Genomic DNA, 15,498 nt, shown 5'->3' with positions numbered 1-15,498 from the left:
GCAATCTTCAGTATTCAAAAACAATCACTGTCCTCTGCTGGACAAAAAAAGAACAACCAGCCAGAGCCTTGGTGGGTACAATTTATTTAAAATCTCCAATTCTGTGCTTTGGGCAAACTTCTATTGTGGATTATGAGCATGATTTAGATACAGGTCCCTTTTAGGACCGTTGACTTTTCATAGCATGAGTTAAACATAGTACAAAAATATTTACAAAATACAAACTGAGTATATCAAATGATCACACATTTACAGTATTGAAAAGCTTTGAATATATGATGGGGTTAAAAGACGAGCTAGATATTGAACCAGGGTACAAATGTGTGCAGTACTGTATTGTGTGAGGCATCCATCTTTAAAAAGCAGAATATCTGCTGTACAGTGCGTTTTCTGGAGGAGATCTCTTGAATTCACACATTCACATGCCAGTCTTCTAGATATATTTCAATCTGATGTTTGCTACTGCATGCTTTAAAAGTATAGGAACAACCAGGCAATGATTAAAACTATCAGTTTGTCTCATGATGCTGTTAAAATTATAAAAACCAAAGTGCCTTCAGGCGAAAATAACTTGGAATTAAAAAAAACAAATCTATAAATTGCTGACATGTTGGGTAAAGTTTGTACCAATCTGTTCCTCAAAATCAAGAATCAACTAACTAGTTCTGCTGTATACAAAGGATTTCATGTAAAGTTCATCAGGCTTTGCAGATCCACAGGTTCACCGGAGTAGAGGAGCTCTAGCTTTGGGTATAGAGTGACTAAAGGAAACAAACCAAAGTAGCATTAGAGGGTGGAGAGGATTTCATAGATTCACAATCTACTATGGCCGTTAAATCTCAGATTTTTACCTCCGCCAAGGTTATGTTTCATTGTGTTTGTATGTTAGCAGGATAACAGAAAATCTACTGAAATTGTGAGGAGGGACATGACCAAATAAGTGGATACACATGCAAAGGCAGAATCCTGGAGTTTAACATGACATGTCAGGGTTAAAACTTGGCGGAGGGTAGCACTCTCAGAGCGCACTTCTACTTCCATTCATGGAATCACCATTTGTGCACATGGATCAAACACATGCCTCATGAAGCATGTGTTTGATCCGTGCTTCATAATACACATTTCTAAATAGACCATTTACAATACAGAATGTAGCAGAAAGTGAAATGGAGATAGATACCATAGCCTGGAAAATCGAATTGATTGCAAAGACCTGCAAGTTTTACGTCCTTGGGAGGCAGTGCGTCTGTTGCATGTAAGAAATAGAAAAGAGAAGGAAAGAGGAGGAAGAGAAACACTGCAGATTAGTACCAGTGAAGGACGTGGTGATAACAGGCCCAGAGGCAGAAGACACAGTGAGCAGCAGAGTCCAGAGAAGCTCTAGCCAATCATCCTCTGAAATGCATTATTCGTAAAGAAAGTGCAAAGAAAGCTACTGGAAGGAAGAACAGCAAGACTGAGGCAGGTGGAGTTTATCGACACTCCGGGAGAATATCAGGATATAAAGTGGGTGAAGTTAGTAAAACATCTGAAGCAAACCAAAGCTGGGTTGCACCATCATCTTTAAATAAAAGCAAACCACTAAAGTGTAGTTGAAATAAACTATGACGGATGATTTAGATTTTAAATTAGTGACAATAAATTAATTATTATAAAAAGTATGAATGCTGGAGAATGGTACGAAAATGTAAAAGTTTGACTTCTGTTAAAATAATTTCCATGAAAATCATCTGTTTACTCTGTTCTCTTAGGATTTTTCTGACAAACTTGCTAAAACAAAAGTCCAATGAAAGGAAATGTGTATGTAAGTAATTGAGACAAGTTAAATCTCATTTTTATCTTTCTAGGAAAAAGTCTGAACTGTCAGATCAGTTTGAAAATGCTCTAAATCAAATTAAGTTAGATTATCTTAACTAGATAAAACATCTGATTGAAGAGAGTTCGTAACTCCACAATTCGATTTTGTCTGAACATTTAGTCACTGTTGATGCATCCCAGCCAAAGTTCATTAAATGATTATGACGATCTCTGTCATGAACATTAAGGGGAGAAAGTCTGCGGGAGCTTGCCTGCAGGTGGACCTGTGCCATGTTTAAGTTGATGAAAGTGCCTGTGTTGGCTGTGGCACTGGCTGCGTCTCTATGGCTGCCGCATGGCTCACAACACATTGGGTCCCTGTCGCCAGCCACTACATGCAAGTTGCCTAGGGACCTGACCAGTCTGGTGTGGCACAGGGAGCTGGCAGAGAGAGGGGAAGCTGTTAATTTTCTCCACAACGCTCAACAAGTGGCTTATAGCCTCTGGGTTGCTTTTCAACTGTGTCAACTCCACATACTAGCAATAATAATAATATGAAAAAATAATAATCACAGAACACAATGTAATGTATTTGTTATTGCGTCAACACAAACAATTTTATAATGAAGAAATTGATGACATGCATTATTTGAGTACATCTCATGTCTAACACAGGGTTTGATCATTTTTCCCAATATAAACATGTATATAACAACTAAGTATAAAACTCTGTTAATGTAAATATTGAAAACTTCTCAAACTACACGTGTCACCTCATGAGTTACCAACTGCAGTGATAAAAAAAAGTAGAGCCCGACCAATTTGGATATTTGGAGGCTGATGCCTAAATAAGGGAGTAAAAAATTGTGATATCACCCAAATTATAAATTGATTCTTAAGATTTCTAAATTAAACTTATGACAAAGAAATGTAATTGAGGTTTGATATTTTACAGTTTAACCACAAACTATTTTGAATAACTGAATGAAAAACACAAATACAACCAAATCTATAGAACTTGAAATAAGAAAATCATATTATCCAAACCACATTTTAAACAATGTATATAAAAGCACATATTGTCTGTATTGTTTATTCTGTCAAATGAAATTACATAGCTAAAATAAACAACTACTGATATGTCTATATTAAAGGCTCAAATTTGCCAAATCTTCCAGCCTATTGTTATATTGGTTGGGCTCTTAAAAAGCTTTATATATCTTATTGGCCAAGTAACTCGGTCCATGTATAGTTTTTGTGCTGTTCTCATTATTCTATCAGGGCTGTCACTCTAGTAAATGAATGCTCTTTGTGAAATCCAGCGACTTACCTTCCTCCTACACTGTTGGCTGGCAGGGAGGTTCTGGTTCTCTTTCTGCTGTCTGATTGGTCGGACAGAGCCATGGGGTTGGTCTTGCAGCCCTGAACACTGGCCTGTAAGATGGACATGCTGCAGACGAGAGAGCGGAGTGTCATTATTAATCTGAGCCATGTTTTTCCTCTCGTCTGTGTGATCATTGAAAGCAAACTTTACCTCAGGGACTGTGATGACGACCTGGTGTGAATCTTGTTCTCCTCCTGTCTGTGAAAAAAGAGAAGTAACACCACGGTAAAAATGCAATTAAAAGGAGAGAGAGAGAAGAGACGACAAAGTGGAGGGGGAGAAGGGACATTCTGTATGGAGATGAGCGAGAAGGCTTTAAAATGTATATATTTAGACTTAGGCACAGATCATTACTGCAGCATTAGCAGCCAAGTAGGATTAGTAAAGCCAGGTGAGTACCAGAAAGTGCCAGCAGGTGGCACTTAACAATTTAGAGGGCCCAGATTTGTCTTTTTTGAAATAAAGTTATTTACATCGGCTTAACTGTTTGAGGGCTTCTGGATTTTGACTGTGCATTCAACAAAAATAGCAAAGCATGATGTTCAATGAGGAACTATGTTGTAAAATAATCATGTTCTGAATCAATGGTATCAAGGACAAGACAGGAGCCTTTTTCTGATTTTTTAAAAATAGGCTCAAAATGTACTGTGCTCTCAGAAAGGATAAAATAAAGAGAGGATGATTTTAAAAAACAACTTTCTGATTTGGGGGTTGGGGAGGAGAGACAGGGGGGCTCACTTACAGCATTCTCAGTTAGAGCTCCAGAACGTGGGGGGCAGGACAGGTTTTTGAGGGGACGGGCAGTGGAACTCATTGAAATCCTAACCCGTCTATACAGAAATGCAGGATGGAAGAAGGGAAGCCATACACAATCCACCACAGGGCAAGGCTACACAGGGAGGAGAGCAGCATGGCTACCAGCCATCTGAAAGGAGGACAAATCCAATAACAAGAGCAAAATGGAAAAAGGGAGGAAAAAAAAAAGGAAAGAGAGACAAGAGACGTCCGGGTAGGACACAAAGCCTGTGATGTTCTGCTTCTCCACTGGGACTGGATTAGATTAAATACCTTTCCCAGAGCCTTGAATCCAACAGTGCCAGTCAGCAAGTTTTTGTTCTTCACTTTCTCTGATGGGTTTGCAGTTTGCCTCATACTAATCTGACCAATGTGGAGATTGTGAAGTAGAACGGTTTAAATAAAGCTTCTAAATCTTAGAGGCTGACATTCAATTTTTATACAAGAACCAATAAAAAACGTTAACAGTGTGCAAGGTGGTTTTACAGCTCAGCTGACAATAAACTTTACTGGCTGTAGGATAGATGACACTGATAGTAGATTTAGAATCACATACAATCTATAGCAACATTAAAACAAAATCTATAAAATAATGGACACAAAAGTTAGACATGATCAAAGAAAACAAATTAACTAAATGTTCTGCCCTAATTTACATAATAGATATCTAATAATTATAATATCTCTTATCACTTGAATTAAAAAAGATGCTGGCAGAGATCCTGAAGCAGTAAACAAGGCTCTGGTAGGTTGCTGTTTTTTTTTTTTTTTTTTTTTTTTTACACTGATCCAGTCACATAAAGCAGTGGAGAAACAACAGGCCTTTGACAATGAACCCGGTCCGACATTAATTACGTTAGACACAAACACAGATCGAACACAGAAGCATGTCCATGCGTGCATGTCACAGGGTTTCATGCCTACTGCCATGCACACAAAAGGGCAGACAGGGTGAAGAGAAGTTGTCGTGTTTCTCACTGGAATACATCATGCAGCTCAGTGTTACAGAGTAAAACAAACAGTGGAGCCAGATGGTGAAGTTCAGCTGCAGGTTGGATGTTTGTCTAGCAGCGCAGACACTGATAACGCGTACGGGCTGAAAGGTAAGCAAATCTCCCTTCTGCCTCAACTCCCTCCTGAGGACGGATGAGAACCCACTTTCATCTCATCACCTCCTCAGAAGCTCAAATGTGTTTTTTTAAATAATCCTGTACAGCAGAATGAGGATCAGGAGTCATTTACCTTCCCAGCAATGCAATTTAAAGCTGACAATTTATCTCATAAAAACACCTCAGGAAAAGATGACACAAAAGTACTATTCACCATTCTCAAAAACATCTACAACTTAGGCTACATCCATACGACTTCTTTTGGTTTTAAAAATAAAGCAATCGCCGTCTACATGAGCGTTTTAGATCCGTTTCAGTAATACCAACATATCATAAAATGCATATCATGTTACCATTGACATAGCAGTGTGGATGTAGCCCCCTATGATTCAGCAACTTAGCTACTTAACTAAACATAAACTAATACTGTACCTTCAAATCCTAACGAAGACCTTTACTAGTTTTTGCTCTAGAGAATTGTCAAGTCAGTAGTGCAAGCCATGCACTAAAAACATTGAATTCAACTAATCCAGATCTCATGTAAAACTGTTTTAGCTGAATCCCTGGTACTGTTATTGTTAACAGCCGGCTCAACACGAGACCTCTAGTGTGACTGAGAGGAAAAGCCTTTCTATCAAAGCGGATCAGCTCAGTGTGTCCATGAGGCAATGACGGGCGATGTAATGCAACCACTAAATGCATATCCACTTCACACCGTCGCCATCGGAAACAAAAAATACAAACAAAAAAAACAGAACAACTTCAAATCAGCCATACTGTTATAACCATACCATTCGCTGCCATAGCAACCGTCTCTACAGGAAGAGGATGTCAGCTAGAAAGGAAGTGATGGGCACTTACCTCCGTTATACAAAACCTCCCAGCCTCTCTCTGTTTTTCCTCTCCCCCACTTTCTCTCTGCCTCTCTCTCTATCTTTTGAACGGCAGGCAACACATCGGCCACGCCGTGCCCATGAGGCTGCAGCAGAATACTACCTGCCTGACATGGGACAACACAAGCCAAAGCCATTGGGATATATTGGCAGAGGCCAGTCAACCATTCTCAGCCGGGCTGACAGACAACCTTCCATGGCTTTGTTTACATTAGCACAAACGATGTGGAATCTATTTTAGACAGAGAGACTAAATAAATCTATAAGGGTTCTCCCTGTTTCGATCACTGTGGGGCATTAGCCCTTTACTGCTGGAACACAGTGTTTCTAAAGAGCTAGCTAGTCACATGTTACAGTTGTACAGCCACCCTCATATGCTTGTTCCACATAAATGTGTGAGATACAAAATCGAAATGGTTAAGTTGACAAAGGCCTAATGAAGTGTTTATAATATTTCACAGTAGTCCGCTGGTTTACACAAATGGAATTTAAGGGTTAAGTGTCAAATATGACAGATATAAAGGAAAATCAGAGTTCCAGATTTATTTACACTACCCTATAATTGACATTAAACACTGTACACATGGATTCTGCCAAAACAATTCTCTTAAAAACATAACCAATTTAATGAAGGAAGTAGCTTTCAATGAATGTTAACAAAATAAAGATCAAACTTAATATATTTAGGCCCTACTATGTCATATTTTAGTTTTTTATTGCCTAAAATCCTGACTGAATTGTTTTGTCTATGTCTGGGAGCTTTGTTATGTGGCTCTTGAGTCACTATAGTCCACAACAGTTGTAATACACCTGCACTGTCTTGTCCCTGTGTTGTTGGTCAAAATAATCAATAATAATCAATCAAAATCTTAAATTGTAAAAAGTATTTAGTAAAGCTTACACGAGTGGCCTATTTACCTTAAGGCCAATGTGACATAATAAACCCGTGACTAGCAAGCTCTACATTGATTTGTACAATGTATTTTACCCTCCTCTCCTCAGAGATATGGTTTTAACCTTTGGACTAAAGAGGAACATTTACTTATGAACAGTCGCTCAGTAAAACTAATTCATGGGTTGCTTCTGTTACGTTCCACATCTTTTGTGCCTTTATAAATCCAGCCCTCTACAACATGTTTGGAAGATTGTGTATCCGATAACTCTGATCCAGTCGGCCAAACAACTGTCCCTTACTCCTCGTCTTCATATGTGACCTACTTCCTCCTCAACTTCTCGTTCATCATCATCACTCACTGATTTTAGATGAAAACTGAATAATTTACATTAGACTTGATCTTCATGTGATGGCATGTACCCCAGAGGACACAAAAAACAGAGTTATTGAAATATCACGAGGAGACTGCCTGGTTCTCCAACTCCTAGATAAAAGGTATTTGGATGAAACTGCCATGTTGTGAGAAAGGATCGGCATTAACAGGTGACTAAAGCCCGTCATAAAACTACAACAGCCTACCCTGATTAAGCACAGTCACATCTTGGTTATCAAATCCTAATTCTCCCAAATCATAAGTTATAAAGGATTTGAATAACACTGTATATATGTAATGATCCAAGGGAGTGGGGACACTCGCAGGCTGCCAGGGTACTTACGTGAGTGAGCCTGATGACGACCTGGCCTGCCTCTTGCTCTTCAGCGCTCGCAGTTTATCACCCTGCGTGAGGCCATTTCTCTCCTCCTCATCATTATACTGTAAAACAAAGTGATTAATAGACATAATGATTGCCCTCATGGTTCATTTGGTTTTTTTCATTCATGAAAAACATTCCTGGAGCATCATTCTAGAACTCACCAGATCAATTTCTTCTTTCTTAGTTGCCCTGTTTTTGTTGCTGCCGTTGATGGTTATGTCGTCCACTCCGGACAGGATCCTTGTGACAGCCACCTTGCCGTTCTCTCGTTCATTGAGCATCTTCTCTCGGAAAACGTCTCCCTCTGCCCATAAATTGTTCTGCTTCCTGAGGTGCAACAGTGCAACAAACCACAAAATGAACCTGCAGTACTTGCTGTAACACCACCGGTTTTCATTTAGATTTCTCAGATCAAATCTACTCCTACATTCACACCCTGCTTTACAATGGCACCTTGCCCCAACCAGTGTAACAACATTTTAATTAACTGTGGGAACAGTTGTGCTAATGTTTATGCTGGCAGCTCCATCAATCAAACCACACCCACACTGTTCTGATTGAGCAGATAAGTTGAATTTACGTCTGTTGATAGTGCATCGCAGGGCTGTGATTCAAAGACAAATAACCATGGAAGACGGACTACCCACAGAGTCCACAAACAGACACAGGGAGAATATGCAAATACCACACAGAAAGGGCATGAGCAAACCGAGGTTCAAACTAGGAACCTTCTCGCTTTGAGGAGACAGGGTGAACCACTGCCCTACCGTTCCCCTATTCTAAATCGCTGACATTTTCAAATCATGCTTCAGTGGACACCTACTCTTCCACAAAGTTCTGCTGAGGCCCGATAACGGACCCTGGCCGGCAGATCCGTATCCAGGCAATGGCCTCTGCAGCAGTCAGGCCGTAATGTTTCATCATATAGCAGCCAATCAGGGTACCAGTCCTCCCCAGACCCGCTGAAAGTAAAAATAAGGGTCAAGGCATTATAACATCATTAGTTCAGATTCACATGTGTAGTACATGAAGTGTTAATGCGAGTTCGACATTTTTACCTTTGCAGTGGACCGCTATCGCTCCTTCTGCGTTCTCACAGATGTTGAGGAACTTCCGGACAATGCTGTCGGTCGGTGTACTCCCGTCAACAAAGAACAGGTCGTGGTGTTCAAAGCCTGAATCCGTAAAACGCCTGGCATCGTACATCTTCTTGTTGAGGCGGATGATGGCGGTGATGTTGTGTTTTCTGAAGTAAGGCATGTAGGCCTCGGGAGCATGCAGAGGATACCCTGAGGTAAGAGAGGAAAACATTCTAGTGAGTTTAAGAGGCGTTAAAACAAAGCCAGAAACATTTCTGTGCTGGACTTTTTGATTACCATTTTCTATTTTGCTTTTTGGATGAGGTCCGCTGAATGCAAGGAACTTCCCTGGAATGATCCAGTTCAAGTCTCCATTCTCTGCCCTCTCATAGTGCTCATATTCCTCCACATCAAAGTTGGAGAAGTCCAGCCAGCCGTACTGCAAAGCCTGACAGGCGGTTGGGAGGGAGTTCATTTCATTATGTGCATGACACAGCAAGAAAGCAAAATAAATAGAGTAAATCTAACGCTGACGTACCTTCTGAACGGCACGGAGGCAATCCAGGATGTTCAGGTTGTACATGCAGCTTCCAAATGAAGCGTCTCTGTGAAACAAATTACACTGACAGTCTTTCTCAGCGGAAATAATCTATTTTCTACGTTGAATTTGAATGCAGACTGCTGTCTCACGGCTGATGGTCTCAACTGCTTTCCATCTCCATCACGAGTTTTGCTCTATTGCTTTTCATATTTTTCTTTAAGCACTGTATAGTAACAGTGTGCGTTAAAGGGCACCAGGGCCCTTGAGCCTTCAATATCTTGTAATCTTGAAGTCTTATTTTTGGGTTGCAATTAACAATATGGGGAAAAGAACATTGCTAATTTGTTCTGAATGTAATACGGCCTATGGCAATAGGCAATATTTCTAACAACTCTATAAAATTGTACAACTAAGTTTTACTGTAGATTCAAAATCCTTATCTAATAATGGTAAGCTTGTTTTTTCCATGGATGCTAAAGTCAAAAGCTAAATTTGCAATTTAAAAAAAAACGGCTATTTTGCATTATGACACAAACCCTGCTCGTCTTTGAAACAGCTTTTAAAAAACTAAAAGTGTGACAATGTAAACAAAGTCCTTAGTCACAGTTGTGGCTCATTCCTAGATGCCTCGAATCAGTTGTTACCTGAATGGGATGTATGTTGAATTCCTCGCAACCAGCAGACTGTAGGCGTCCTCTGGCATCATGTTTAGATGCATTACCTTCAAACACAAATGTCTAATCAGCAAGTGCGGCTTGTATTAAATGTTGAGGTAATGTAATTTCACAGATATGAAAACTGGGTTTGTAAACTACTTACCGCATATGAGCCTATTAGATAGGCAGCATTGGCCTGTTTTTTCTGGTCTCCACATGTATAAAATATTATCTTCTTCTTTGACAGCGTAATAGACTGTGAAACGACATTAATTACAAACAACATGAGCAAACATGTGATTATTTATTCATGAGACAAAACAGTAAACAAACTTATAGGTAGATATTACATGAGCGTGTCGACCTGTATTTTCCAACCTCTGCTATGTAACATTAAATATTGTATTTTGGGGCTGAACAGCTGCAGTGGGAAGACAATCCACACCACTGGATGAAAATCTGACTTATGAATAGAAATGTTTTCCCATCTACAGCACTACATGGTGTGGAGAATGGCAGTCAACTGTATTTATAAGCAAAGAAAAAGCTAAGCTGGGCAATCCCCAGGAGAGACAATTAAGTTTTAGTGCTGCAGAGAGGCTGAATCCTCCGAATCCAAACCTCAGCTGCTCAAATCTGTGCCCAACAGCCTCCAGGACCACATCATGTGCCAAATCCACACAAACTGCCACAACAGAGAGGAACAATAGCATAACGGACCACAAGGATTATTCAGGACATGAACTGAACTGTGAAAAGTTGACATGTCCTGCTAATTGGCACGTAAAGCGACTATAACCCTGGTTAATTCTGTTTGTTTGAACAGCTATAGATCGACCTTGATTGTGCGTCCCATTCCAGGAAGTGCAATTAGGGGCAGCGATTTACTTTACCTTGAGCTTCTTTGTCAGCTTGAGGCAGAAGCGATAAAACATGGCCAGGTTAAGGGGACCAAAGTCCGCATAGAAGCTGAGGGAGAGAGTGACAAAGGAGAAAAGAAGGAGTGTGTCAGGGAAGCTATTTATGCAACCGGCGACAATCTCTGGAGAAGTTTCATTAGACAGAATCAACTACATCAGACTGACACAATAAAAAAAACACTTACAGAGAAAAGACTATATTTGGAAGCATTTAGATGCAAGAGTGGGTCAAAGAGAACAACTCAAAAGGCTGTGAGGACAAGGAGTCTATTTTTCTACCATTGGCAGAAAAAAATGGCTCTGAAAGGTCAGTCATGTCTTCCCGAACAACAGCCCATTGAAGCAGATCGACCCCCCCCCCCTGCAAGCTCGAAAACTGCCACTGTAGCAATGTGCTTTTCTTTTGATATACATATATAGTAAACAGAAAAGTACACCTAAATAGTCAACGTTTTGAAAATAAATGATACGTCCACCTGATTTAAGCAAGGTGCACATTTACGTCATAAAAACATCCAAACATGAAATTCAGTTATGGATTTTTGTTTTTGTTGGGCCAACCCAAGGTAGTCAGTGGCCTTTCCAATTCAAAAATTAAAATCACATGAGTTTGAAGTAGTCATGTGCAAGTTGAAGCAGTGGTGTATTCTACACAGCTGCAGTGATACCAGAGGGAAATTGGCATTGCCTTTCAATTCCATTCAAAGAAGTGCCTGGTTTGTTTAAATGCTGACAGCAGCGGGGGGCACTCCAGGGGCCAATCAGATTTGAGCTGGGGCCAGTGTCCTGCCAGGGCCCCGCCCCTGGAAATCCTCTCGTGTATTTACATAGTTTGAACTTTACAATTACACAAAATCCATACTTGAAAGTCAGTGATGGACAGATTAGTTTGAAGTAATCCTGTGCAGGTGGCAGCCGTGGTGGTGCAGATCGGTGTCTCTCAGAGAGCTGCAGTGATAACACGAGTTGTTTTGGCATTGCAGTGGGGGGGCCATGACAAAACCACTCAACCTCGCAATCTGTTGGGAATCGAACCCTGCAACTCACTTCTCATAGGCCAGCTCCTCGTCTATGCAGAAGCAGTGTCTCTCTGCAGTGCTCTTGATCTTCTGATGGAGGATGGCGAAGTACAGTTGATCTGGAGGAGGAAGGGGGAGGGGAAGGGGGGGTCAGATAAAGAGCCACTTACTTGCTTTGGTCATTCATGCACACACACACACACACTTCTGTTAGTACTCTGCCCCCCCCTCAAATACTACAAGTACTTCTGAGTATTTGCTTCTCACCACTGACGAACTCGACGCATCTCGGCGCAGCCTCGTCCGCGGTCATCTTTCCCGAAGATTTAAACATGACGTTCGGATTGGAAACGCTGGTTCTACTCACCGGGACTTGAGCATAGTACGAGAAACTCAAGCGGGAAGATCTAGAGAAGTTACTTGAAAAGTTTGAACGTAAGAACGGCCGTGGGTTCGGGAGGCGTCGCCGTGAAACGAGGGGAAAGTTGGAGGAAGGAGGAGAAGAAGTGCGCACACTGCTAAAAAAATGACCTCCGCTTGACTCCGCCCCCTCGGCTTGTCCGCGACACGCTATTGGCTGCGGGAGATGTGGAGCGAGGCGTGATTGGAGGAGCGTACTGTCGGTCGCGCCCCGTTCTTGTTTAAAGTTCTGGACGCGAGGCACGCGATAGGCCGCGGGAACACTGCCCAAACGGTTGCTAAGACGATCCCTCGGCCAATCAGAGGCGTGATTACCAGCCTGGCCCCTCCCCTCAGACCTGAGCTTCCTCCAGAGGAAGCAGGAAGACGCCGCAGGAGGGGACATAATTAACTTTAAACGACAATAACAATCATGTTTATGAAATGTATGCACCGATCGACTTATGTGCACATGCATAACTCAAACACGGTTATAAACATCATGTCTGGTGTAATCCCCTTCTCTAAAATGAAACTATTGCAGAGCACAGATTTTAAAAGATAAATCGACTCACACACACACACGATAGAGGGAGGGGGGGCCCCACAAGATGTCGCCATATTATGACAAAACCTGCAAGAACTCTCTTTTTTCCTTGCACCCTCGCTTGTTTGGAACGCAATATTGCGCGTGCACGGGCCGCTGCGTGCACCCGTGCACATCTGACAGGTTCGTGCACGGCAGCTTACCTGTTATCTCCATGTGCAAGTCGGAGTTCGGCCCCCCCTCTGAGCCGCAGCGCTTCTTCCTCGACTCGCCTCGTCTCCTCTCGCTCTTGCGCTTCATGTCTTCTCCTCCTCAGAGCCTCCCTTCACATTGTGGTGCAGCCGCAGCCCAGTTCCACCTCCTCCTCCTCCTCCTCCTCCCCTCCCCAATGCGGACACTCGTATTGTCCCAGTTTCTGGTCGCTGGGTTATCGTGGCACGGTCCTGGCGCCGTGCAGCTGACGATCTGTGTTTGTGTGTCTGTGTTGTCAGACACAGACACAGCAGTGGTGACGTGTGCGAGCCGGGGCAGGTTTCTGCTTTCTGCAGCCCCTGCATGTGACGTATGAGGATTAGATGTCCAGTGCCCACCCTTCGCTGTTCGATAGCAGCAGCTGTGTGTGGATTCATGGATTGTAATCCTGTGCTGCTCAGTAGATGGGATTTTGCCATCATTTTGCACATGCATGGGAATAACACACACATGTCGGTTGGATGTGGCAGTTCAACTTTATTTACAGTGTAATAAATACCGAGCAAATGAAGACAAAAAGAAAGGGATGCGACAAGGCCTAATATCTAGGTCACCAGTGTGCCAACAGTATTACAAAACATGAAACATCGCACTGCGTCGTGCACGTGTACCCCTCTTATAAACTCACCCGTGTTATTTAAGCAAGAAAGACCAAAAAACAAAATCACCCCAAGGATCAATTACAAGCTTTTTAATCCCATCCAATAGTTTTCAGTAGCAAAAGGAGTTTCCTCACTTCACTTTCTAACACTTCTCATTTCATCAGCCCAAAAGATGTGACTGGAAATCCAGTAAGGAGACCTTGAGCTATTTTTATTTTCTCTAGAACTACTATTAAAGTTAAGACTTGTTTTTACTCCTGAGTGATGGTTGTGGTTTTAAACTTTTCTTTATGAGCTGTGCTTCCACAATGCATAAGCAATATAATATATGTATATTGGACTTTTGTTATTTGGCTATTGATGAAACTTATATTGATATTATTATTAATATTGTTTTATTGCCCTGTCCTTTAACACAACATACACCGTCATGTCTTTCAGATCTTCTTCTCTTATTCGGTGTGGTTGTGTGGTGTGTGTTTTTATGTCACTTTGTAAAATTTCCATTTTTCCAAGTCTCTCTTAAATAAAAAGATAATGTATCTCAATTCCCTGGTTGAAGAAATAAATTAAATAAACAGACCTATTCAAGATTGTGACTTCATGACCTCGCAGAGGAATGATAAACACTGTACTCAGAATCACTCGGACACAAATACCTGGTGAGGAACCTACTATACCTACTGAGAATGATGCTGCCCAAGCTCTTCTAGTTCAATATGTCAGTGTGTAAAGATGATGTAACTAAACAAGCAGCATGTGTCCTCCTGTGTGATAAGAACAGTGATGTGGTGGCACAGCACCCACTCGGGCGGCCACCTGACTACACATGGAGGATCTTTGGCTTATCGCTGAAGTCCGGAGTCTGTTGAACTCCGGCCAGCTGCAGCAGCCAGGTGATGGGCATGTGGTCCAGGTGGTTCATGTCAAAATGGGAAAAATGGACTTGAGAGCCTGTGGAGAGGAGAAGAGGAGAAAGTGAGCGCTCTGGTGGCCAGACGGTTACAGCACAGGCCACATGAACAGCGTGCAAAGACCTTTGCTGCAAGTCATGCCCCTTCCCCCTCATGTTTCTCTTCCTGTCTGCCTCTTGCAGGTTTGGTTGTGACTGTTCTCCAGATCGAGAACATGTTAAATCATCATAATTAGTAAAACAAAAGATCCTAATGTGGTATAATGTAAAGATGGTATAGATTTCTGTTTCCTTCGATAATCACAAGATAGACCTTGTGGATTTTCGACAACCCTAATCAACCATTTGTTACTAAACCAACCAATAATGAATAACAAGTGAATATAATAATGAGAAAATAAGTCATATGTGTCCAACCACAGTTTCCTGAGAAGAATCTGACCCTTTAGCACTTCCACAAAGGTACTTTGTTGTTTTTATAGTAAACAAACGTATATGTACCTGGTCCTGCAATGATGGCTCCACCTTGCTGATGTAGGTCACCCTGAAAGTCAAATAGAGGGCTGGTCATGGCTCTCCATATACTCTTCATCTGGCCCAGAAAAACACCAGACTTCACATGGGGACTTGGAGTTGCTGTGGACATAGAAATATACACACACAAGCTCTTATTCATGAATCACCACACTGGTGTAAGTTTACACACATGCTGCCTCCAAATATTGTTATATCTTTACCAGAGTTTGTAAATGTCTGCTCTCTCTTCATCCCAAGCTTTTGATAAATGCACCTCTGTGGGTCCACATATATTTCATAAGGATAGCCTGTCAACGAGCAGAACGGCTATGAGAGAAAGAGAGACACATGCATCACATGTATGTACAGTCAGAGTTCAACATTTATTTTATTTGTAATAAATTAATGACATAGCTAAAAGATAAT

The 15,498-nt window shown here is 41.6% G+C and overlaps 2 protein-coding genes across 4 annotated transcripts in view; both read right to left on the bottom strand.

Moving 5' to 3' along the window:
- Positions 1–67: 67 nt before the first annotated feature.
- On the bottom strand, positions 68–13,296 carry cdc14b (cell division cycle 14B). Of its 3 annotated transcripts, none has more exons than XM_061070881.1 (15): positions 12,993–13,291; positions 11,872–11,962; positions 10,798–10,873; positions 10,068–10,160; positions 9,893–9,969; positions 9,246–9,312; positions 9,005–9,155; positions 8,687–8,917; positions 8,452–8,590; positions 7,790–7,955; positions 7,590–7,687; positions 3,332–3,379; positions 3,128–3,247; positions 2,070–2,238; positions 68–761 (listed from the first exon to the last, which is right to left on the bottom strand). In XM_061070881.1, the coding sequence occupies exons 1-15, from the start codon at positions 13,087–13,089 to the stop codon at positions 741–743; spliced, it is 1,644 nt and encodes a 547-aa protein (XP_060926864.1). In that variant the 5' UTR covers positions 13,090–13,291; the 3' UTR covers positions 68–740. The 3 variants fall into 3 exon arrangements, with proteins under 3 accessions (XP_060926864.1, XP_060926865.1, XP_060926866.1); XM_061070882.1 differs by lacking the exon at positions 12,993–13,291 and adding an exon at positions 12,111–12,363; XM_061070883.1 differs by lacking the exons at positions 68–761; positions 2,070–2,238; positions 3,128–3,247; positions 3,332–3,379 and adding an exon at positions 3,932–4,106 and having other exon boundaries at positions 12,993–13,296.
- Positions 13,297–13,498: 202 nt separating this feature from the next.
- Positions 13,499–15,498, bottom strand: part of prxl2c (peroxiredoxin like 2C) — a 3,876-nt gene continuing 1,876 nt past the window's right edge. Inside the window, exons 4-6 of the mRNA XM_061072026.1 lie at positions 15,294–15,399; positions 15,058–15,192; positions 13,499–14,597 (exon numbers count right to left, since the gene is read on the bottom strand). Coding sequence (XP_060928009.1) covers positions 14,467–14,597; positions 15,058–15,192; positions 15,294–15,399 — 372 coding nt within the window. The 3' untranslated portion in view covers positions 13,499–14,466. The remainder of the gene's footprint in view (positions 14,598–15,057; positions 15,193–15,293; positions 15,400–15,498) is intronic.

This window comes from Limanda limanda, chromosome 5 (genome assembly GCF_963576545.1).
Source record: "Limanda limanda chromosome 5, fLimLim1.1, whole genome shotgun sequence".
Lineage (NCBI taxonomy): Eukaryota > Metazoa > Chordata > Actinopteri > Pleuronectiformes > Pleuronectidae > Limanda > Limanda limanda.
This window is presented reverse-complemented; position numbering and strand designations above follow the sequence as displayed.